General features: G+C 32.0%; 1 protein-coding gene across 4 annotated transcripts in view; it reads right to left on the reverse strand.

Moving 5' to 3' along the window:
- The window catches only part of Apoltp (Apolipoprotein lipid transfer particle), an 87,748-nt gene that overhangs the window by 692 nt on the left and 62,070 nt on the right, over window positions 1-24,986 (reverse strand). For 3 of the 4 annotated variants that reach the window (XM_074137993.1, XM_074137992.1, XM_074137994.1), the window contains 23 exons: window positions 24,817-24,967; window positions 24,570-24,738; window positions 23,310-23,491; window positions 20,683-20,837; window positions 20,281-20,412; window positions 19,504-19,606; window positions 19,294-19,404; window positions 18,145-18,319; window positions 17,774-17,962; window positions 17,128-17,237; window positions 16,312-16,424; window positions 15,228-15,339; window positions 13,277-13,406; window positions 12,298-12,500; window positions 11,017-11,173; window positions 8,285-8,532; window positions 8,058-8,200; window positions 6,094-6,291; window positions 5,026-5,147; window positions 3,640-3,761; window positions 2,497-2,608; window positions 1,770-1,901; window positions 1,066-1,265 (listed from right to left, as the gene is read on the reverse strand). In XM_074137993.1, coding sequence (XP_073994094.1) covers window positions 1,066-1,265; window positions 1,770-1,901; window positions 2,497-2,608; window positions 3,640-3,761; window positions 5,026-5,147; window positions 6,094-6,291; window positions 8,058-8,200; window positions 8,285-8,532; window positions 11,017-11,173; window positions 12,298-12,500; window positions 13,277-13,406; window positions 15,228-15,339; window positions 16,312-16,424; window positions 17,128-17,237; window positions 17,774-17,962; window positions 18,145-18,319; window positions 19,294-19,404; window positions 19,504-19,606; window positions 20,281-20,412; window positions 20,683-20,837; window positions 23,310-23,491; window positions 24,570-24,738; window positions 24,817-24,967 — 3,469 coding nt within the window. Of the gene's footprint in view, window positions 1-1,065; window positions 1,266-1,769; window positions 1,902-2,496; window positions 2,609-3,639; window positions 3,762-5,025; window positions 5,148-6,093; window positions 6,292-8,057; window positions 8,201-8,284; window positions 8,533-11,016; window positions 11,174-12,297; window positions 12,501-13,276; window positions 13,407-15,227; window positions 15,340-16,311; window positions 16,425-17,127; window positions 17,238-17,773; window positions 17,963-18,144; window positions 18,320-19,293; window positions 19,405-19,503; window positions 19,607-20,280; window positions 20,413-20,682; window positions 20,838-23,309; window positions 23,492-24,569; window positions 24,739-24,816; window positions 24,968-24,986 lie in introns of those variants that run through there. The other variant, XR_012461421.1, reaches the window with a different exon arrangement.

Raw genomic sequence — 24,986 nt, forward strand, 5'->3', positions numbered from 1 at the left:
TACCTAGCGCCTTACGCTCCCACCTTTCCCAAAAAAACCTCTTCTCCAAATATCCTGAAGATGGTTCACATCTCCCATCTTTAAGCAAGATGGAAAGCTGTGTGCCCTTCAGTACTCTAGACTCATTTGTCCAAGAAGTACCATGTGTAGCTAAAGATCAAACTTTGTCCCAACCTTCTTCAAACTCAGAACTTTAGCTACAAACTAATTCCGAATAACATTAGACAGATAGCAAATGCATAAGAAATATCTAAATAACTTTTCAGAGAAAAGCCGAAGTAATTAGGCCTCTTAAATCCATAAAATCAATCTTCATAGAAAAACAACATTAAGCAAAACTGTTAGGGTTCTTAAATTATGTTTCAAAAGAACGTTACTGAAAGAACTCAATGCTCAATGTTTTTCTAAACTGTAAGGTTTTTAACTTACAGTCTTAATTCTGTTATAACAGAGTTTCCCTAAACTTTAACCTGCCCTTGTTCCTTGGGCGCAAACGTCATTCTCATAACACTAAAAATGGTACTTGTAGTGGATGCCTAATCACCCCATCCCTAAAATGAACTATAATAAATTTTAAAAAAGGTTAAGTAAACGTTATTATATGTATATAATTGTAAAACATTAGTATCCGTAAATAAAGTCTTCAAGTACTTTTTGGAGAAAAAAAAAAAATGATCAGTAAAGCGGCAATTAGTTCACCAATATGTCCAAAACCTTAATACTGGGTCGGGTCCCGAAGTAGTTACTAAAAGAAATACCATTTGAACGTTCGACGATTTCCCGTTTTTGCATTATGGTCTATTTAAGCACACTAAGACATAAGTGCAACACATACCCATAGAAAATTAATTTGTGAATGAAATCTACTTTTTGGTATTCAGGAACTTTCCAAAAATTTGTAAATCCTCTGAAAAATTCTAATTATAAATAACTGCATGATTGCAATACAAGTGGTAAGAGGAAGTAAAATTACTTTCTCTTTGAGTGTAAGCTATGGAATATCATAAAGTAATTGAATCAAAAATTAAAGAATCGCCTAAATATATCGCATTAATATGTACTTACAAAGTCTGAATACGCTGGGACTGGAATGGAACATGGAGCACATTCTACATATTCGATCCCATCATTGTCTGATGAACATTCACATGTTTGACAGGAATCTGGCTGTGCAGTGGCAGCTATGCGACGCGAAAAAACGCTGGAGAATTTCTTGACCAACGCAATGTTCTCACTACCCATTTTCTTGCCAGTAAATATTGTGCCTAAAAATTTAATATAAACAATAACTATGAATGCAAAAAATAAATAAATAAATAAAAAATAAAAAACCAAGAGTCAACCAGAATGTTTTGAGATAGGAAAAAAGAAATCAGAGAATTGAAATTTTGTTTGGTATTAGAGTCAGTGAATACCCTATAAGACTCCGCGATCCTACACAATCCGACTCTGGGAAATTTAAAAAGTAAGCCTTTCATTTTTAGCTAATTTAACTACATACTATGTTTCTTTTTCTTAGAGTAAAATCGATAATCGCAATCTTGATACCTAAATTTATCCATATCTGTGATTAATGTGGCCCCGAGGGCGCATCCCTGAGTGTTTTCAGTACAATTTTGGTTTGAAAGATGGTTTCCATTCTTTAATTTTTCTTTAAATTTTATTTCTATTGTTCTGTTTAGTCTTTTCTATTTCTAATTTTTGGTTAATAACAAATATTTTTGGATAATACATTGACACCAGAAGATATTTGCTGTCAAATAATGTACCGTTAGTTTCCAGAGCTAAAGTCGTACAGTAACCCATCATTGACCTCGTCAACTTGATCTGCCTTCTAAGTTCAATATCGCCCCTAAGTACTTTAAAATCATTTTTTGTGTAAGCTCTCTCTGAATCTAGACCTAAAAAAAAATAATAATAAAATACATTAAAATTATTTTATAAGACATAGCTGAGTAAATAAAAGAAATAGGTCTCAAACAAGCAAGATTTTCTCTCGATGCGGTCATATACTTGATAATCGTAATTAAGCAATTTCAAGACTAAGTTGGTCTTATAACCACGAAAATATAGGGAGTGAGGATTATACTCGTGGTCTTAATTTTATGTGACTTTATTGTGTAGCAACCCTGTCTGTATGCCCCATCACTTTAAACTTGAAGATGAACTCCATCTAAAAACAATTTTTCGTTAAGATGTATGAAATATAAGTGACAGGTCTTATAGGTAGTTTGAAAAAATTACTTAAAGTAAATTTCGAGAGAATAGCGATGGGGAATCAATAAAGTTGCATCTCAGATTAAAGCCTTTTGTCTAAAAAGGTAGTGTCTGATTTTGTGGGGCCTTCCTAAGATTTCTTGATTTTTATTTTTAGTAATTTCTTGCACACTTTGACCAAACAGATTATATTTTCATAGCATTGTTCATTGATAATTACAAAAATATTGGTTGATATTTAATGAGGCTAAAGATTGTTATTAAATATAAGTCTTTTACCATAAAACATTTTATTCACTCTGAGTTTTTCAAGATCAAAATCCGCATTCATAAGTATGTGAAGCGTGATATTCTTCTCAATAAATTCCTGATTAAGTACACCATACTCTACCTGAAATTTTACAAAATTTATAAATATTAATGAAGAGATGATTTTGGGAATACTGAGGTGAGGTCAATCAATAAATTAAAACACAAATTTTGCTTCATCTCACCAACGTTTCGGTAAATCTATTACCTTCTTCAGGGTAGTGTAAAATTTGTGGAGTTTAACGTTAAGCTACATCATCATAACTGTTGGTGAGATGAAACAAAATTGATGTTTGAATTTATTGATTGACCGCTCCTCAATATTCCTAAAAACATCAATTAACAACGGTCGAAAACCAAAACTGTCATTAATGAAGAGGTTGAAGAATGAGGGTTGAAGAAAATTTAGCTAAAAAAATAAATTAAATTAAATGAGGCCGCATAAAAAAAAAAGATGTAAATAACAGATAAATTGCATTTGGGTATGGCAACCGAAACCGTTTAGATCAGGGGTGATACTTTTTGATGCTTTCCTTAACTGCATAATTCTCTGATAGTTACCTCTGCAAGAGTGGCTTTGGCGCAACAAATTCTACGACTGAAAGTAAGCTCTGCCTTCGATATCCTCCTGGTGTTGGCCGTTTGTGCGGAATTTGTTAGTTTTTTTCACGTAAATTTTATAATTTTTACTTAAGTTTAGCCAGATAGATTATTGACTAAGGATTTATTAATTTAGATTATTATTATATACATTATTATATATTATATACATTATTATATATTAAATACATTATTATATATTATATACATTATTATATATTATATACATTATTATATATTATATACATTATTATATATTATATACATTATTATATATTATATACATTATTATATATTATATACATTATTATATATTATATACATTATTATATATTATATACATTAATTTAGATTATTATTTTATTACATTAATAATGCAACCTGAAATGCCAATGCCTTAAGGAAATATCAGTCCATTTTCTTTAATGGCAGGAATGATGTTTTAGTGAATTATTACGGACAGTTTTTACAAATGTGCAATAATTTTTTTCATTTATACTTATTCATACTTACCGTCATGCTTGAAGTATCACAATCTGAGCAAGGCATGAGAATAAAAGTTTTCGATACACCAGGTCTAAACTGCAATTTCGAAGCAAATCTCAAGGCGCCAAAAATATCAGAGTTCCCATTTCCTAGAGTGAAATTTATACAAAAAACATCACCATAAAAATCATATTTCATACATAAGTCAAGTAAGTCATCTCGCCCGCTATTCTCTAGGTCAAGATTGCCAGTATTAAGATTTGGTGGGGGAGGGTTATCGGCGCCTGGAGCTTTTTTCCATGCGCTGCCGATCACCAGACAGTGTGCTCTCGTTACTGACACCAATGTACAGTGAGCTGTAAGAAGTTCCAAGGGAGAGAAAATCTAAGGGCTAGCAGCTGGATTCGAATCTAAGATCGCGTTGGAATCCAACATACGCTAACCACTGAACTAATCCCTTTCCTAACAAAAAAAAATAGTGTTCATTTGGATTTTATCTTTTGTTTAATTTTTGTTATCGCTAAGAATTAGGTACTAACTTATGTTTCGACATTTCCTAGTAGTGCTTCTGTAATATATAATTTACTATAAACATATATATGAATGAAGTCTATTCATTTTATTTGCCACAATTGTGAGATGCACTCTAAACACGACAAAAGTTCAAACAACCCAACATGAACATAAGTGTTGGTTCTGCACCGCTGGAAAAAATGGATGAATGTATCCGTCACAGCATAATTGTTTTCCTTCATTCTAATCGATTTCGGATTTTTGCTTATCTTTAGATTTTATTCATCAGGATTGAGTAAATAAATTTGAACTAAATATGATGATATGACTTCAACAGATAGATCTGACTAAATGACTTTCATTGGTTCATTGTTATGATGGAACATACAAAACCGAAAATTAATGTTGCCGCGATCACAGTCAACTGACTTTTTATAACCTCTAAATTTCAGCAACAAATTCAACTGCTATTTACATGAAACGTTTGAATAATATGAGGGGAGTACAAGAGTCAAATATCTTCTTTCTCACTAAAAAAAAATATTTCATGGAGTTACGAGTGTTTAAAAGAATTTAAAAGGGAATGATTATACTTTTATTCTATAACGAAAGGGCATAATATTATACTTCCTTGCTCTGAAGGTATCTTGAACATAAAGTTTCTGCCAATTTCATATTCGTTAGTTAAATGATAGCACCATTGCAAATAAACCGACTTCTAAAAACCTTGTATTCCCAGTGACAACTTAAGCTGAAAGATTAGTACGACTACGCAATTTCGAAAATATCTGGCAGGTGAAGAAGTAAAAATATAAACTATTTTTTTTCTAAGGCGCGTCGACTTCTTGGCCATTAGCGCCTACAAATTAATTAATTTTGGAAAAAAAAAAATCTATTTACCTGACGGAATTTTTTCAAAATATCTTGATAGATCTTTTCCATGAGTGAAAATCTGATTATTGATAAAAATATTTCTAGGTTCATCATATATACCATTTCCACCAAATGTCACTACAGCATACCTAAATATGGTAGAAAATTAAAATTTATTATTATGCATCTTATGTATGAAATATCATTTCCGAAAAAAAAATATACAGTACAAAGTGCATTACAATAATTGCTGATAAGCAGTAGTAATTTATTTTGAGCTGAGGTTTATGTTATTCTTCGTTGAATTTTGGATAAACGACATACAATCTAACGTTAAGAGATGTTTCTATTAAATGGATGCACTATTATGAGCTTTAATCTCCCCCCCCCCCTCATTGGTGTTGGTGTTCTTTTATATTACGAAGTACACGAGCGTATGACATACGAGTAAAGTAAAGTAATAGCCTATTTTTTCAGGCGGGCTTTACGTCCAACTACCACATTAGGTGTCGTGGACGGAGGCGACTAGCAAACATACTTTACTGTAAATTTCTTTTATTAACCATTAAATAAAATCCAAGGCCTAAGACCGGGAATCAAACCCAGTACCACAATGCATATTAACTTTGCAGGTCTCGCCTTGTAAACCGCTCGGCTACCGTGGCGCCTTGACATACGAGTATTCTCCCCAGGTAAGGGTAAACGACGAGACCTGGAATGTTTGTTCCTCACCGCTACTTCACAGCTATTATGCTATCATTCCATTTCTTCTCTCCCTTTTCATTAGCAGATGAGACTTGCTCTCCACTTTATTCTTCTTCGTCTTATCCACAGGTTTATTAGCTTCTTTCTGGATTAAAGCTGCCGCTCTTTCCCACTTGGGTACAATTTTCTGCATCTCCGGGTTTTCTGGCCACTTTTTTTTGGCCTTGTCAAGATTACCTTGAAATATTCTCATGCTACGAAGTGACTGTACAATTTTTATAAAGCTTCCCCGAATAATTTGCAAGCTCCTGATCCGGCAAATAATAATAATAATAATAACCTTGTATCTTATTTTAATGCAAATATAAATGATTAAAAATTCAGAATAACCTATTATCATCGAGTCCCATCGCTTGCAATTCTTTAGTCAGAATTGATACAAAGGTAGACACAATTCTTCTTTCCCTCATATATTCATTACAACTTTTGGCTTCAACTATGAAAATTATGTCTGATGACTGCAAGACCGATTCATTTTCTAGTATAATATGAAATCCTTCTTCTAAAAGGCTTTTGTTAACTGGACACCTGTTCAAATGAAATTATATTAACATTGATATAAAAATTAAAATCAAATTAAATTTCGAAGTTCTAACCTAAAAATATCTTTAAAACTTAGTATGTTTTCTAGATTAATGTTGGTTGGCTTAAATGTACTATATGGTCACTTTAAAAAAACTATTAGTATGAGAGGAAAGCATAACGAAGTTAACAAATGAATCTTACGAGTTATTTTTGGGAAAATAGCGTTACTTACTTTACTCTACCCGGGTTTTTCCTAGCTACTAAGGCTGCAGTCGAAGTCAAGCGCCCCTAACCCTGCCTTTCCATTTTCCATCATTCAAACCACGACCGGCTAACCCCTCTCCAAGTCGATAACCCCAATGCTGCCTAAGACGTCCTCTCCCTCTCCGTCCCTCGGGAATCCACTCTAACACCCAGCTTGGCCACCTCGTTAGGCTCATTCTCTTAACATGGCCGAACCAAACCAATTTTCTCCTCATCAGCCTCTTTCTTTCTTCCTCGAACACTTCACTTCCCCTCTCACCACCTCATTTTTCACCCTGTCCAATCGAGTTTTATGGATAGACCTACGCCACAAATCTATTTCTGCAGATCGTAGAGTTCATCTCAGCTCTTGAGATTCAGTCCATGTTTCTGGCGCATAAGGAGGATTCCTTCGATCGCAGAATAAAATTTTCTTTGGACTGTGCCGAGCTCCACAGCACTGGATGCAACACTCTTGCTGCCTTCCTTGCTTCTCCAATCCGTCTCTGTATCTCACAACAAGACAATCCATCCTCTACTCCGCTTCAATATCGACCACAAATACTTAAATTCCTGAACCAATTTCACTCTTTCTTCTCCAACCTCCAAATCCTCCACATCACAAACTATTGCCTTTTCAAGATCAATAAAGGCTATATGTAGCTCTTTATTTATAGCATTATCTTTTCCATTATTTGACGCAGGACAAATATCAACACACGATCTGCCTGCCATGAATCCGCTCTGTTCGTTTGGCATATGGTACATGTACTCCAACCGGATTCTGAGGATTCTTCCCATTATTCTTATGACAGAACATTGTACACATTGGCACAATCTCTTTTATTCCCTTTTTTATGTATATAGAGGAGATAAATCCCAGTCTTGGGTCCACCATCTGAAAATTCTTTGTCTCCATAAACCCTTTCCTATTTTCATTTAGTAGCACCCCAGTTCGAACCCCGCGTATGACTACATTTAATTTAAAAAAGTATTATGATGTATTAAGTACGAGTGTAATGAATGACTGCATACGCAGGATTCGATCTGGGATCTTCCACCACTTACAAAGCCACGCTCTTGACCACTAGACCAACACCCGCCCCTCCCTGACAAAATATTCTTACCGTAATAATAGGTCAAGAAGTCTTGCATACGGGGTACATTAACATGATGTGATGGCTGCTTTTATTTGATGATAAAACAAATTTATTCTGATTCACCCACAACCATTACTTTACACTACATGTTTTAACATCTTCAATTATTATTATTTTTTGTTCTTTGCAAAAACATTTTGTTGTAAATTCAAAAGAGTTAAAAAGAAAATAAATTCACATTCGCTTTTAAAAATCCTAAAGTTTTAGAACTTCTAATTTTTAATGGAAGTGGATTCCAGAATCTACACATGCAACAAGAAAGCTCATTGAATTTTAAAATATCACGAATTAACTCAATACTACAGTTCTCATTCAATAATTCCTTACAAAGTATCTAGTTTGTTTCTACAAAAAGGTTATACTTACTCAACACAGAAAGTAGGAACCTTGATCGGTATATAATTAAAGTTACAAGCTTGAATATACGCATAAGCTGATGTACAGATTTCATCAATGAAAATATTCTGGCTTTTATGTAAGCATATTGAGTAGAAAGGTTGTGGATTTACCTGAAAAATTTAACAACAAAATATTACTGAGCAAAGTAATTAATTCAATTACAGATTTTATTGTAATTATTTAAAATTACTTACAATTGAATAACATGGTGCAAATGTGGACGTTTTTACACTGTACAACTGATAACAGAGATCATTATTTCTAGGATCTACTGGTTCCAAATACCTGTTATCTATCAACGGTTCTGAACAAGTATTCAAAATCCAGCTGTCCACAAACGGATGTAAATCTTCCTTAATTTCATGATCAGAAGCAGTGAAGTCTGTTTTTGGTTCATTGTCCATGGTGCCCAGTAGTCCAGCAACTTTTCCAAAATACCATCCTGTAAAAATAAATATATTGAAATTTTGGTAGCAAAATTGGGTTTATATATTTTTCTTATAACAATAAGAGGCAGTTGCGCTTTAAACTGAGATACAAATAAGTATATGGCAGTCGCCAACTCGTGGTGCCCCCAGTTCTGCTAAAAGGCTGACAATTATTGCCGAGCGTAGGTTACTGAATTGTAGAGAAAAGTTTGCTCTAAAACTGGTATAAATCGCAATGTTTTAGTGTTAAAAGTTTCTGAGATATGGAAGGTTAAATTTTGAAGGTGAGCAAATACGTTCAAATTTTCAACCTTAATATCTCTTTAAATACTTATGAGTATACAATGATGTCTTCACCGAAATGCAGAGAAAAGATAGCTATATAAATGGTATAAATCGCGTTGTTTTAGTATTAATAATTAATGAGATATGGAAGGTCAAATTTTCATCGTTTTCAAATACCTTCAAATTTCCAACCCTTATATCTCCTTAAATATTTATGAGAATACAATGATTTCTTTACCGAAATGTAGAGAAAAGATAGCTGTATAAATGGTATAAATCGCGTTGTTTTAGTATTAATAATTAATGAGATATGGAGAGTTAAATTTTCGTGGTTTTTAAATACCTTCAAATTTCAAACCCTTATATCTCTTTAAATATTTATGAGAATACAATGATTTCTTTAGCGAAATGTAGAGAAAAGATAGCTATATAAATGGTATAAATCGCGTTGTTGTAGCATTAATAGTTAATGAGATATGGATAGTTAAATTTTCGTGGTTTTTAAATACTTTCAAATTTCAAACCATTATATCCTTTAAATATTTATGAGAATACAATGATTTCTTTACCGAAACGCAGAGAAAAGATAGCTCTATAACTGGTATAAATCGCGTTGTTTTAGCATTAATAGTTAATGAGATATGGATAGTTAAATTTTCGTGGTTTTCAAATACCTTCAAATTTCAAACCCTTATATCTCTTTAAATATTTATGAGAATACAATGATTTCTTTACCGAAATGTAGAGAAAAGTTTGCTCTAAAACTGGAATAAATCGCAATGTTTTAGTGTTAAAAGTTTCTGAGATATGGAAGGTTAAATTTTCGTGGTTTTCAAATACCTTCAAATTTCAAACCCTAATGAATTCTATTCTTTATTATAGAGAAATGTTAGCTCCATAATTTGGGCAAATAGCAACGTACTAGTTTTAATGTGTATTGAGCTGTAGGACGATAAATTTTAAAGGTTTTTAAATACATTGAAAATTCAAACCTTTGTATCTTATTTCTTATTGTTCAGTTTGTAATGAATTCTTTGCCGAATTGTAGAGAAAACTTTGCTCTATATCTGAGAAAAATTGCATTGTTCTAGTAATAATATGTAATGAGATATGGTAGGTTAAATATTTGATGGTTTTAAAATTCCTTCAAAATTCTGACCTTTATATCTCTCATTGTATTGTTCAGAACTCAATGAATTAGTGATTTCTGTACAATAGTTTACTGTAGTCCCTTTAATTGAGTACTTGTAGCGAAATACTTTATTAATTTATTGGCTTTCCTAAAAATATGCATACTTTTATTTACTTTATATTAAATATACAGGGTGTCCCAAGCTATATGGATAACGACTTTTTCTCGGAAACTAAGATAGCTAGAAAAAAACTAAAAAATACGGGTTCCCTTAGTTTTTTGTTAGGAATCCAAATTTACTTTGTAAATTTTTTTCGGTGCTTCCAGAAGCGAGATACAGGCACCAACTTCATTTTTTCAAATGGGTTTTTATTTCAGCAATAGATTTCTCTATTTTTTTTAAAGAAAAATTTACTTGAACGGTTTTTTTTCTGTGAGCGATATTTTAGAAGTTATGAATGAAAACATGATTCTTATAATAAACGTCAACATGATATTTAATGGTTTTTTCATTGAATAAGAAGAAAAGTACTATTTTATTATTAATTTTACTCCACATTAATATTACAGATCATGCTCGAAATGGCCTCCACCATTAGAGATGCATAGACATGCTCTTTCCTGCCAATTGTCCCTTACTGCCGAAGAAATAGATTCGAATTTAACCGAGTTACAGGCATCTATTATTCTTTGCTTTAGTTCATCTACAGATGCAATCCCGGCTTGATTCTAATACACCTAGATTTAGAAATGCTTTTAGATAAGCAGAAATAAGAAAAGAAAGCAAAAAATTATGAATAATCACCTTGTTTTTCAGGTATCCCCAAAGGAAATAGTCCATAGGTGTCAAATCCGGTGAGAGAGGTGGCCACTGAATCGCCTCCCGAGTCGATATAACACCATCAGGCATGTAAAAGATATCTCGATAGGCAATTTGATTGGCATGTTCTATCGACACGGGGGGGAATTCAGTGGCCACCTCTCTTTTTATTTATAGAGCATATCTAACTGTTAAGAAGACTATTGAATCCCATTTTAATAAAACCTACCTAAATAAAAATAATGAACATGAATAGCGTACCTGAAAGTTTGAATGTGCACACACTAAATTTGAAATTACAACGCAACAAAAAGCCTTTGGCACCCTTGACAGATATAATTCCTTCTTGGGCATAAATGTACACATCGCTAATATTTAAAGGTAACGATGGTATCTGTTCATTATCAACACTTACGACCTGCAAATAATTATTTGACAGTGAATAAAAAATACTTTAACTCGGGCTGAACATTTTTTTTTATTGCAACCTCTTAATTTGGTCCTTAAATTAATTTATATAATTAGACAAGATGCGATTATTAAGAATGTATTTTATAACTTCTCAAAAAGCTCAGGGTTGATTTTATCATAGACAATATGAGCCATAGTTTATAGTATATATAAAATATGAGATTTTTTTTTTCGCTGAAATAGCAAATATTAATTAACGCTGTTACCTTATATTTCTTATATATTTTTTTTTTTTTTTTGGAAATGAACAGTACATACTTCTTTTCATAATATTTTTTTGACTCTTAATAATACACTTGAAGAGAGTACTAAATCCTACTTTTAAAAAAGACCGCCACTTGCTCACCGTTGGAAGGGCGGTGCCAACACCAATCTAGTGGTCATGACCGGAGCTTTGTAAATAAATGGGAGTTCCATAGTTCGAATCCCCCGATGGCTACTTTTTTTTTGTTAGAAATTTTTTTTATAGGTAATTCTGAGCTTCTACCTCTGTCCGCGACAGCTAATTGGTATTTAGACTAACGTCTATCAGCCCCGCCTGGAAAAATTGGCGACTACTTTAATAATTCACCGTTGGTGTGGGGCTTAACTTTTTTCTGCAAGTTCATTAATGAGATGTTTTTGCATTTCTTTAAAATGATTATTGCAAGATGGGATTTATTTCCGCATATCACAGCAACATGTTAGGTTTCTATGAATTGAATGGGCCTTGAAAAAGGGTGAAGGGATGATACAATAACAATAAGATGTAATTTTTCTTTTGCGCGTGTAACACTGAAATGAAATTCCTTATATTGAGGCAATGTTATTTATGAAGTTAAGCCAAACTCCTGGCAGAAGGCTAGTAAGGCATTGCCAATGTATGCTTAATTATAAACTTTCTTTTTTAAGAATTATGTGTATAAATGAAGCAATTTTCTATTCTACTTATGAAGAAAGTTTGCGGTTCAATTTAATTTTTTTAACACAATTTATTAAAATTCATTCGTGGTGATCTTTTTTTTTTGCCCTTACATAAACAATCTTGAGATTCCCGTAACTTATAATTCTATTTCAGTATGTAAAACTCACATTATTGGAGAGATCTATGTTCAGCATCCTGTCATAGACCATGAGTGCAATCACTACTTCATCCACATCTTTCGCCATTAGCACCAACGAAAAAGTGTCATATAAGAAGTCTCTGGCCAGCAGATAGGAACATCTTCCTGGAAGATCGTAGCTTACGCCGTCAAAAGTAATCAAACGTTGACTCCCAATTATCAACGCTTGTGCTAAAAATTAAATTAATAAAAAATTATAAGAGTTCTTACATGTTAAATAGGCGGTGGAGTGGGAATAACATTTAGAATATAGTTTTGAACTAAGTTTGGACTATGAGTATGTACTGAGAGTCTTGTAGAAAGAGTATGTACCCTACAGTTCACTGGTCCTAAACTTTTTACATCCAAGGTCGTTACAAATTCTTCGCATCTCCACCAATTGTAGAATCGTGTGATTATTGTGTCCAAAGATTAATAAAGGTACCAAATTTAAACATCCATAAATAACATATGTATTTTCTTTAATTCTTTGCACAAAATAAAAAAGAAGAAAAATAGCCTTTATTTGTTACCCAATTCAGTTCATATACTTGGGATCAATTTGAAGATGATGCACTCATTTCTTTTAATATTTACAATGGCTCCTTTTTCTTTCGTTTAATTTGATTTTTTGTATGTTTTAAAAAAGTGGAATTGAAGTTAATTTAATGCAACTCTGCAAATAATGAACTGTATGAAAAAGTCGACATATACATTTGTAAACAAAACACATTATTACTATACTTCCGTCTTCGTCAAAGACAACTAATTAAAACTGTTGTATAACGGTAGATTTGGTAGATGGAGGCTAAGCCTGCATTTCCCACATTAATCTTTCTCAGAATCTTATTCTTTTTCATGGCGGGCCATCGTTTGAGAAGGCCGGACATAAAAAATTTACTATAAAAGGTACAGCTTCATAAATTAAACTTAAATATCAACTTTTATACAAACAAATGTTTACTTACAGCTGAACGGTGGTAACCAATTCGATGGGTCCACAAGCGGTGCAAATACGTAGTAGTAAGACCAGAAGGAACCATTTACTGGCGAGAAAAATTTGTGAACAGTGATAATAGTTTTGTATTCTGGTATTTCCTAGAAAATGATGAAAATTTGATCTTGAACAAATTTGATCTTGAGCAGGATTGGAGGATTGGTCTTAAAAAGCTAGTCACAATTACCAATTAAAAGACACTAATTTCTTTTCTAAGTTATTCAGATCTAAATTGATCCTTAAATGGTTCATATTGCGCTACAACTTTAGAATAAAAAAAAGTCTGCTTTTCTAAATAAAGGATAACTCCGTGGTCTTCTAAACAAATCTAAACATGTCTAACGTTTACATACCGACATTATATTTATCTTGGTAATGTATTGTGGTACTGGGTTTGATTCCCGGCCTTTGATTTTAATCAATGTTTAATATGAGAACTATTTAGTAAAGTACGTTTGTTAGTCGCCTACGTACGCGACACCTACTGAAGTAATTGGATGTAAAGCTTGCCTGAAAAAATAGGCATCACCTTACTTTTTTTTTAAATCTTGGTATTTCTACAAATATTAAGTATACTTTAAACAATCAGTTCAAATGTGAGTTTTTTGCCTATAGAAAACCATAGCTCTGCCAGGATATATTAGCAGTTTTACTTTATTATTGGAAAAGAGAGTGTACAGTTGCTGAAGCTACTTGTATTAACGCTTTATGTTTGTTGTAAACCAACGAGTTATCAGTATGTCTTCCTTTCTAGCCCGATGTAGGTACCACTGCCCTGTGTCCCGTATGAGACTTAAATATTCATTTAATCACCATTCTCCCCTATTTTCGTCGCGATGACAGTGTCTAATGTGTCAGCGAGTGTTTTAATTGTAAATAGAAGGGACAGAGTCAGTCTAATGCTAACTCCAAAGCCCTCTGAATAGTCAGTGCCATAATTTTATAGAGTGAATAAATATTGTCAGTCCGTGTAACTTTATGTTTAAGTCGTTTAATTATTTTTTTCTGGTCTAGACCGCCCTTATTTTGTTTTTGTACAACTGACTCAATTGTAAATATAAATTTTATTGTCTAATCTTTATGGTATTCTGAGTGTTGATGGCGTCCCTCATTCCTTTAGATTCCCGTTTTAATATTAATTATTAGTCTAAATTAACCTTTCAGTCTGCTATCCCAATTTTATTATTTCAGAATTAGAAGAGGCAGTATTACTTTCAGTCCAGCTCTCCCATTTTATGTTCTTTCAATACTTCTTTACCTTATTATTATTAGTTATTCGGGTTATTATTAATTATTCTTCTACCTACAGTACAGCGAATTCAGGACTTTGGGTTAATGCAAGAGGACTATATAATAATATTCCAAATGAACACGATATAATCGCACGATGTCTCTTGCTTTAGACACTGATGTTTCCATTATTTTTCGTTACTGAACAATATTATCAAACCCAATTTATTATTGACGATAAAGCTGCCCGAAAATTATTTACTTAATAATAATTACCTAACTACAACTGAGTACAAAAGCATCTCTCCTATCATCTCCCATCTCTTATCGAGTCAATAATATTCCAAAAAATGTATAGACAAAAATATAAATTATATTGATCGGGGAAGATATTACTTGGGTAGTTAGTGCACTGGAATCCCACTTGGAGATCCCGGGTTCGAATGCTGGCCCTTCGATTTTCTCTTGTTAGTAGCGTTTTTTAGCATGAGAATCCTATCTGAGGTACGACAGCGTATTGAAATATTCGCCACGCGCTAATGGCCTTACAATGTGGACGTGCCTTACTTTTAAAATTAAAAAGTTTGATCGTCTAGCAATCGCTTAACTCTTTAATAACTCTAGTCAGTCAATCAGCTGAACTACTTAATATTAAATTATTGCCACAGATATTTACAAATAGGATCTCTTACCGCTAGGTTGGGTGTGGCATTGAAGGCGTGCCATGGAACGGGTAATTTTTGCTCTAAAAATATTATTCCAGCTTCTGGCTTGAAAATGAAATTTGTTCGTGATGCATGATTGCTAAAAAAACAAACAAATTATGAATTATATTTTTGAAAAATAACGTTCTTTATATAAATTAGTTTGTTTTAATTTTAATTCTTTGTTTTGTTGCATCTTGAGGAGGTTTCAACGTTTTCGACATTTTTATTTTTGATAAATTCAACTTAAAAAAGCTCAATATACATTGTATATCAAAAGTTAATGGAGAAACACGTTAAACATTTCAATACTCTACAAATAATAAACAGAATGTTACAATTTTCATATCGTACATGAAGAAATACCAACAGGGTGTTGGAAATGAAGAATTTGCCACATTGCATTTTGTCGTTTATGTAATTGCGGAAGAATAAAATCAGTTAAACACGGAAAAGGTTGAAGAAAAAAAGTTTTGTAGCAGAGTTTAAAGCAATGCGCCAGTCAACGCGTATACTCGAAGATAAATCGATTATGAGGTTGGAAGAAGAGAGAACATGATAAATTGGTGGTTTTGTTAAATTGCAACCAGAGTTTGGTACTAAGTGTAGTAAACGCTAAAAGGAAACAAAGGGTGTTTAAAAGGCCCAAATTAGCTAAGTGTGAATAATGAATAAAGTTCAAGATCGTTTGGTAAATGCTTCGGTCATTTAAGATGTCAAATTGAAGAAAGGTAATTCCAACTGTTCGCGAGAAAAAAAAGAAGTTTCAATAAAAAAATGAAACGTGCAAAGTGGGTTGAAAGAAACTGGTTTGAATTTGCGGAAAACTGCTTATGTGCATTCCATCTCCATTCTTCATTTGGGCACAGCAATCTTAGATGGGTTTCGATCTTGCTATCAGCAGCAGTCGGACGCGAAAGGGGCAGAGGTATGGCCTCGTAATAGAGACTCACCAATAGCAATATACCTTAAATTGCCAAAGTTGATTAAAAAAAAAAAAACTTTAAAATACAAAATGTTTAATTTTTTAAATATTTTTTGAATTATATATTTTTTTTAAATTTGAACTAACATCATCTCATTATCCAGCGCTGTGTTAGAATAATTTCTGATGAGATTGTAAATAATTGGAATCACTGTTTGAACTTTCTCTTGTACTTCCAAGTAATCATATAACCAATTAACCTGAAACCAATACCGTTATTTTTTTTTTACATGTTTGTTTAATGATTGTTGGCTATCGCCTTGAAATGGTGCAAAAAACACTAGTTTGAACACTCATACGACTTTTTCTTACTGTTATTTATTTTGAATTTCAAAACATTAGCGCGTCAACATCTGAAGTCACTCGTAACAGGTACAATTGTCTTAACACCGAACAGTGAACTGTAATAAGATACTATTTGGATGAGCAAATCAAAAAGCCAGCAGCTTGACTCAATTCCATCATTCCAAAGTGGTATATTATAGCTGATCTTTTTTCTATTTACAACTATTCTTAACATTTTAATAAATTGCATTCGAACTTTGAATTTTTTAATTATTTTAAGTATTGTCGACTTCACTACTATTACAGTTATTGGAATAAAAGGAAACTGAAAAGAGAATGGGTAATCCCAGAAAACTTTTGAGCTGATACACTAAAGGAAGAAAAGTGAAGCTGCCCAACAATATACAGCCAATGTAAATCTTGGACTAAAAACTTATAAATTACGACCAACTGTAAAATACACTACCGCACATAATAATGTGAAATCTATTTCCTCTGATTAATTTGAAATTAATTAGTAAATAAGTAACATGCAATAATTGTATGTGAGAGATAGTCGTGTGAGCATTATATCAAGAATTATTTGTTTACAATCAAAGTATCATGAAAATTTCATACTTGCTTTTGGACATCTTTGTACAACTGCAACGTGAAGTTTATTACAGGGAGTTTATATAATTCTTTTACTTCTCCTACGATTTCTGTTCGAATTTCATTCAATTCATAACCTAATTAAATAAAATAAACAAATAATTTATTAATAAAATAACTAAATGCTAAATTCTATTTTCAGATACCCAATTTTATAGCAAAAACCTTAAAATGGTAAAAGTTTTCTTTTAAACAATGAGACAAAAATGTAATATATTATGAATCAATCAAGAATTAATTTGTTGTTCTTAGTCGTCGTAGCAAGTTTGTTTTTATTTCATTATAACCGAATTTGAATTTTCATCCTTCTTTAAACATGGTTTACATATTGCCTAGGGGACTTAGCTCCCATCTGCGTAAAAAGCTACTTGTCTCACACGTTACACTGACTTAAGAGACTGATTTAGTATATTTGTGTAGGAAATTTGCCTTTAGTGAATCGTGTTATAGTTTCATTAGACACTAACTAACAAAAAAAAAAAAAAGTTGCTAGATCAATTTAGTGTAAAGAATTTAACACAGTTATATCTTATAAGGCTGTCTATACTGGCTATAAATCTAATTATTCAAAAAGAGTTAAACAAAATTTTAAGTATTTACTAGATAAACTTACTAAACGGCACAACAGTAAAATATTTTTCAGTTACAATATCGTACAACATCCTTGTATATTTTTTTAAATTTGTTAGAAAATCATTTTTAGTTATATCATCGTAAAATTTCTCCATATCTTTTGTAAAATTTGAATTCGCTCTAAACACTGTATTTCTCATCAGCTCAGACTGTTTTTCATAAAGAAATTCTGTAAAAAAAATAAAAATAAAAGAAATGAATAAATAAAGAACATTGCTAAAGAAATGAGTTTCTTCTTTAGGGGATAATGTAGCTCCCTAAACTACACAGCTACACACGCAAACATACTTAATATTGTTAATTAACGGCATTTACTTTTTTTATTTAAACGAAAAATAACAATATCCATACCCAACACCTTTTTACTTCCTTCCCAGAATACATTCTCAATGTGGTGGGCAAACTGGATGAAGGTGGGTTCGATAGTTCTTAGTGTCCTCAGCCAGTACTGGGCAATCACATTGCCAGTTTCGTTCCATAATTCTTCCATGTAATGCAAAAATGATATATGCATTTCTTTTATTATCTAAACAAATTTAGTTTAATTATTTTGTATTAATGATAATTAATTTTTTTTTACATTTTTAATTAAACTTGCTTGTTGTTGCTGTTTTATTTTGGCAAGAAAGTTGATTTTTGGAGAGTTTAGGGGAATGTAGCATACTTAATATTCTCTCTATTTCAGTAAATCCACCACTTCATGTAGGTTTTCTACAATCTATTACATTTATTACAGGTTTTACTAACATTTGTATCTATTCTTTTTATTTTGTCGAATAAATTAGTCAAATAAGTTTAGAAGCTAAACAGCACTTATGTAAATCAATAAATGTAAAGGGATAACTGCCCTACTGTTTGATTTTTTTGTTTTGTAACTGATATAGTAATGAAATCAAACATAAGAGGTTCTGAGAGGCATGATGTGTTTAGGATGGCTACCAATTTGGAGGTAGAGAGTTAGCGCATGCAGAATGGCTGGCAGTTAAGAATGCATGGATCCGTGAATGAATGAAATCGAGTGTTCGATTTTTGAAGAATTTATTCAAAACAGTAAATCGGCGGTTTTCGTGGTGCGGTTTTAGACGGGTGTTTGTGATCTTGTTTACATATTAACCATTATTGTTTATGAAGGCTGGGGAAAAAACCAACATATTGGTAATCAGGTTGCTACTTGAAAACAAAGGTTTACATCGACATCCAATTTTCCTGGAGATGGCTTTTGAAAGAGCCTGAAAGATATAATCCTTCGTTTTCAGGTAGCCCTATGAAAAAGGGCGTATCAAACATTTGAACAGCTATTCAATCGTGCTCGGATCCGTAGCTGTTTAAAGGGCATAATTAGATCATAACGTATCTTGAACCTTTTACATAGCACATCTCTCATGCAGCGAAAAACTATTTTTGAAAACAAACTTCAATAAATCAGAGATTGAAATTTATAAATTTTGTAAATTACAGTGAATTACAGACCATATTTTTGATAATAGAAATAAAATCTACCTTATCATACTTGCTAGCCACCCCCTGCAAGTATTGCGATATCTGCTCCATAGTCTCGCCGGTGGCTAATCCATTCAGTACTTTCACAATTCTTTCGTACAGGTTTCTCATCTGTAAAATAAATGCCAACAAGGAGACTTCAAATATATTGCTAGGGGCCTTTTTTCTTTTTGGCAAACTTGTATACATTCTGTAGAATGAATTACTCACAGACTCCACCAACCACAACACGGACTGTCTGATAGTTTCGCCAGTCTCGCCCATAACTTCCCACAGTTCGTTGACTATCTTAGGTACGTTTGACATCTTATCCCTGCAAAGGAAAGATATTCGAATAGCACAACAAATGAACGTTTTATTTTAATAAAAAAATATCTAACCTAACTTTTAATTGGAAATATGTATCATAGCACACCAAAACAAATAATAATTGTTTTTCAAAAATTGAATTAATGTTCAAAATAAATTTTTTCTAGCAAAGAAAGTGTCTAGAACCAAAAGGACTGAAGAAAATGGTTGTCGGATGACGCTAAGTCTGGATAAAGAAGTCCAATGCCATCATTGATACATTGCCAGATCTACAGCAACTTTATGAGGAGCACTTAAACTAGAATTTTACTGAGCAGGTTCCCGTAACTTCAAAATCACATAATAGCTGCTCTGAACCTTCTTTTATAAAGTCGTATCACAACCATTAAATTTTTAAAACGACGTGCAGTAAGATAATGAAGAATTTCTTTCTCTTCACATAAGCCGAATGGATAAAATCACTGTAGCAAAGTAAGACATAATAATAATTACCTAAAAATACATTTCACAATTGAACTGAATATTCGAAGTGGATATCATATTATAGAAACACTATCTAGCTAACGCTTTTCATGAATTTACAAATAGATAAATACAAATTAAAATACACTTAGTAAGAAGAGAGATTAGATTGTCTACATAATTTCAAAGTCATTATTATAAAATAATGATACTTACTTAAAAGAAATTTCTTCAGTTAATATTTGATACATTTCATAAATATCCTTCATGTAAAATTCGTTGGCAGCGTAGGATTCATTAAAAATACGTTGAAAATATTTTACGTCTTGTTGAAGATGTCTCATATCCCTATAAAAAATATATATATTGATATTTTATTTATACTAAGATGTGTATCTACAGATATTGACGCTGATTGTTGTGGAATCCCCCAGCTAAAAGCCATCTCATTGCACCTTATTTTTTTAAAGGGCTGCCATCCTCTTAAAACAATCCCTGTTGAGCCTCAACAGCTCTATGTTCGGTCTTCAATAGTGTTATCAGAAAGGAGATGATACTGCTGAGGAGAAAGTTGGAACTCATCTCAACAGTGCACTATTATAACTGAAACACAATTACCTCAGATCATGCAGAAAATCTTGAAGGAGTGGCTTCGCATCAAACCAAACATCAGTTAATGTGTCTATTGTTTCCAGTCTAATGTACTGTGTCCAGAAGTCAGTTGTCTCTACAGCATAATTCCACAAATAGTTGGCTGTTGAATGGATTAATCCCTTTAAAAATAAAATTTATTGTGAAAAACAAAAATTATTTAGGAACTCTAGATGATTTTTATTCAGACTGGTTTTAATTGGCACAAAGATGGACCCACCACACAAGGTCCACAAGAGATACACTATAACAGTTGCCAGTTTTTTTGGAGGAGGGGTGCATTTTTATTGTGTAAATATATGAATTTTATATTCTATAATACTAGTTGACGTTTTTCGTGAATTAACAAATAGATAAATACAAATTAAAATACACTTATTAAGAAGAGAGATTAGATTGTCAACGTAATTTCAAAGCCATCATTAAAAAATAATATATATTTACAAATAATATATTTAATATATTAATAAATATATATTTACCCCACAATTATTTTTTTTTTCAATTTCACTTCCAAAGAGGTAAAATGGGATTAAAGTTTGCATGAATTATTTAATTGTTTTTAATATTGTTATTTTTCTGATTAGTTATGGGATTTTGTTAAAATCCCCATTGCAGTAATAAGGAGGTTTTTCTTAAATCTAGTACTAGCCTAATACGGAAAGATTTATCAGACAACCTTCGCTATCAGTTCTTCAACATTGCTACAAGTTGTTAGATGGGTCTCCATCTAACTTTAAATGCTTATGAGCTTCTTTCTAACGTTAATGTATTTAGAGACAGACACATCTGTGCAACGTTTCAACGCAATTAATCATGTTACGGTCTTGAAAATTCCTGAGCAAATTTTATTGGTTGAAAACACTATGGCTCACAAGGGAGTATCGTGTCGCTAAGCAAAGCTATGAAAGCATATCTAATGAGAGGCGATCCGATTTCTTCGCAAACTTTCCTGTAATGCCAAGGAAAACTAGAGCTGATGAAATAAAGTATTGTTTAAATATAATAATATTAGATGTCAGTCAGACAACTGGCAGTCTAAAATGACTCTTTACTACACTATTATTTCTGCCATTCTCCTGTATGCTTCTGAACTTTGGGCGTTGAACTACTTTACGTTAGTTGAGCGCGTACAACTGAAATTTTTAAAATTATTGCTACATTTACTGCGCAATACACCCAACAGTTATGTTCGCCTTGAAGCCGAATGCCCGCAGATTAAAACTAAGATCTTTAACAAAACTATAAAATTTTGGCTGAAGCTTTTACAGATGGATAACAGTTCACTTTTGAAGATATGTTACAGGAGACTTATGAGCTTGTCGGATAATCCAGGCATCCCTTATAACTGGGTGGTTTTCATTAAAGATATGCTTTACTCTATAGGGGCAGAGGATGTTTGGGAGCTACAGAGTGCTGAATTTCTATTTTGTAACCTGAAAAATCTCAACTCTAAATTTTATAATAACTGTTTATCTAAAGACATTAGTGAGGTACTCAATTCTACATTTAATACCAATTATAGATTAATATGTCCTTTGGCCAATGGCAAGTCATTTGTTAAGCTCAAGTGTAATATTTCAAAAATCAGACTGATAGCTCAGATTAGGGTAGCCAGTTCTAAGTATCCTAGGATTTTTCACAAAGGAATAAACCATGTATTTGTCCATGAAAGGGTTTGTTTTACTTGTGCTGACAGAAAAAGAGACAATATTATTCACTTCATGCTGGAATGTCCTTTCTACAATTCACTTAGAAAAAGATTATTAAATAGGTACATAAGCTCTATTAACTCTGACGTTTACACTAATTTACTCGATATTGACAGCAAAGATAAATTAAACAGTTTGTTTTATTTCATTTCTGGTGCTCTAGATGAGAGGTACAGATTTGTAAAACTTATATTCAACAGCTATAAAGAAATTCCGCCGCCGAATCAAACTTGAGTTAATTTTTGTAAATATACCGTTTTCATTATTTTTCTTTGTTTTTTTGTTAAAGAAATAATTGCAACAAGGGGTGATTTTAATTTTGTATTTCATACTTTTAGTTTGTATTTATCTTTTTAGTGGAAGTTGCTATTTCTTTTTATTGTTATCACTAGCAGAGGCTAAACTCTTGCTATAGAAATGTAAATATATTTCTTATAAGCAATAAAACAAATAAAATAAAATAAATAATAATATTAGATGTCACAAATTCAGGAACTTCAAACTGTGATTTCTTAAAGAAATAGTAACGCTTCCACTGGATATTTTTGAGAGATCTAGATCATCTAAGATGACATCAAGGAAAAACTCGTAGTTTGGATGCACCAAAATGCGATTCAAACTCCTAAAAATGACGATACAGCTGCTGTTGCTGAAACAACAGCAACTGACTTATTGTTCCTAAGAAAAAACTATATCTATTATTTTCTGAATGCATTAAATTTAAATTAAATATACAGTCACCATTACTTAAAATTCCAAAAAGCCTCAAACCAAGCAAAGCGTTTATACGTAGTCTACAACTTTTTTCACAAGTCGATTTTAAACAAATATATGTTTATGACATTGAAAAATCATTATACATTGAAAAAAATCACAAATTACCATTAATTCAGAATGTATTTCTGGCCTCCAAGTCACTGAAGATGTAAACATCCTAGAACTGTTCAGTCTTGCTAAAATTTTTAAGTCATTAACGTCAAATGTATATATCGTTCTCCAAATTATAAATTTGAGATCTCTATTGTCACTATATGAGCCTAACATTCGTAAACGTTGCGTAGCATCTGAAAATACACACCTCTGATGAACAAAACAAATTAGTATAACGTAATAATATACTGGATTATTACATCAGTCACCAAAAACAATGAACAGTAACTCAAATATGGTATCCTACATTTATGACAGACTATTTTCGTTCGAGAATCAAACAGAACCATATTTTTACTAATGAGAGAGAGAGAATAGAAAATTGATGTTCTGGAAATAGATTCCCATCAGGACAAATCAAAATACATAAACATAAAAGAAACACTACAATAAAACATAAAATTATGCTGCACACTAAAAAAAATAAATTAAATTAAATAAATATTAGAAAAAATAGAAAAGAAAATCGAACAATAAGTGAAAGTGATTAAAAAAATAAAAAAATTAATGAAAGGTACTTTAAATTTGTGAAATATACAAATTATCTACGGCAGGAATATAGTCTGATTTTAAAGGTGGAGATTAGCTATAAACACCCTGATTGTTCATGTTAACGAATTTCAGAATACTGCCAGCTACAGTAAAGAACCATTAAAACGTAGTGGTGTGTGGAATGAAAGGAATTACGAGTTTAGTTAAATCAGGCCAAGTCAGTAGTTTTGTAATGAAAGGAGAACTATGGAGAAGTGAGCTAGTACATTGTGCCCAAGAAACGTTTTCTTCTATCGTCACAGTTCTACCTCTTAGAGAGAGAGTTAAGTTATGGAGTAATACTTTGGTAATTCTTTAGAAAAAAAAATAAAACGTTTTCAAGCCCCAAAAGCAGAATCTAGGGAGTGTGGAGTTCAGCAAATTGCGGTGATCTATAGACTATTTGTTTACTGTATTTCAACTGGTACAATGTTTTGTATATTCTGTTTGAAATATCTTTTATTTGTTCAGTCCTCGTATTTGTATATTTATATTATCTGTATATTTACGTGTAGGAGGTATGTACTCTATTTACATCCAGATCCAGTAAATCATAGAGATGAATTCTATTTAATAAATCTGGAATTCCCTAACACAATCACCAGGGAGTATGAGTGTGATACGGTTCAAAACTGCGAGACCTTATAAAGAAGAATAAAGTTTAAAATAAATTTTAATTACTTGATGTAAAATTCATTGACAGTTCGGTTTTATAATTATTAATATCCATATAAAAGTCCGAATCCACGGTTAGGTTTTTATCCTTTAACATGGTAGCTTTTGCAAAGTAATAAGAACCTCTGTTGCCATACATAGCACGCAAGTGGGAAAAGTCTCTCAAAGATTTTCTCTAAGAAAAACAAATAAATTACAATTAGTGAATAAATCAAATAGTGAATTCGTTATAGAATAAAATAATAAAGCTTACCTGCAATTCAATTAATTTCTTCAAAACGTTAATTTCTCCACTTGCAATCCAAAATTGTAATGGCATATACGATCTCATGTAGCTGATATTTTTATTAAATGCTAAAAACTTTTCGCCAAATTTTATGTTCCCTTTTCCAATAAGTTTTAATCTGCACAAAGGGATAACAT

The sequence above is a fragment of the Rhodnius prolixus genome, unplaced genomic scaffold, assembly GCF_049639745.1.
Source record: "Rhodnius prolixus isolate KJV_2025 unplaced genomic scaffold, Rpr scaffold_11, whole genome shotgun sequence".
Classification (NCBI taxonomy): domain Eukaryota; kingdom Metazoa; phylum Arthropoda; class Insecta; order Hemiptera; family Reduviidae; genus Rhodnius; species Rhodnius prolixus.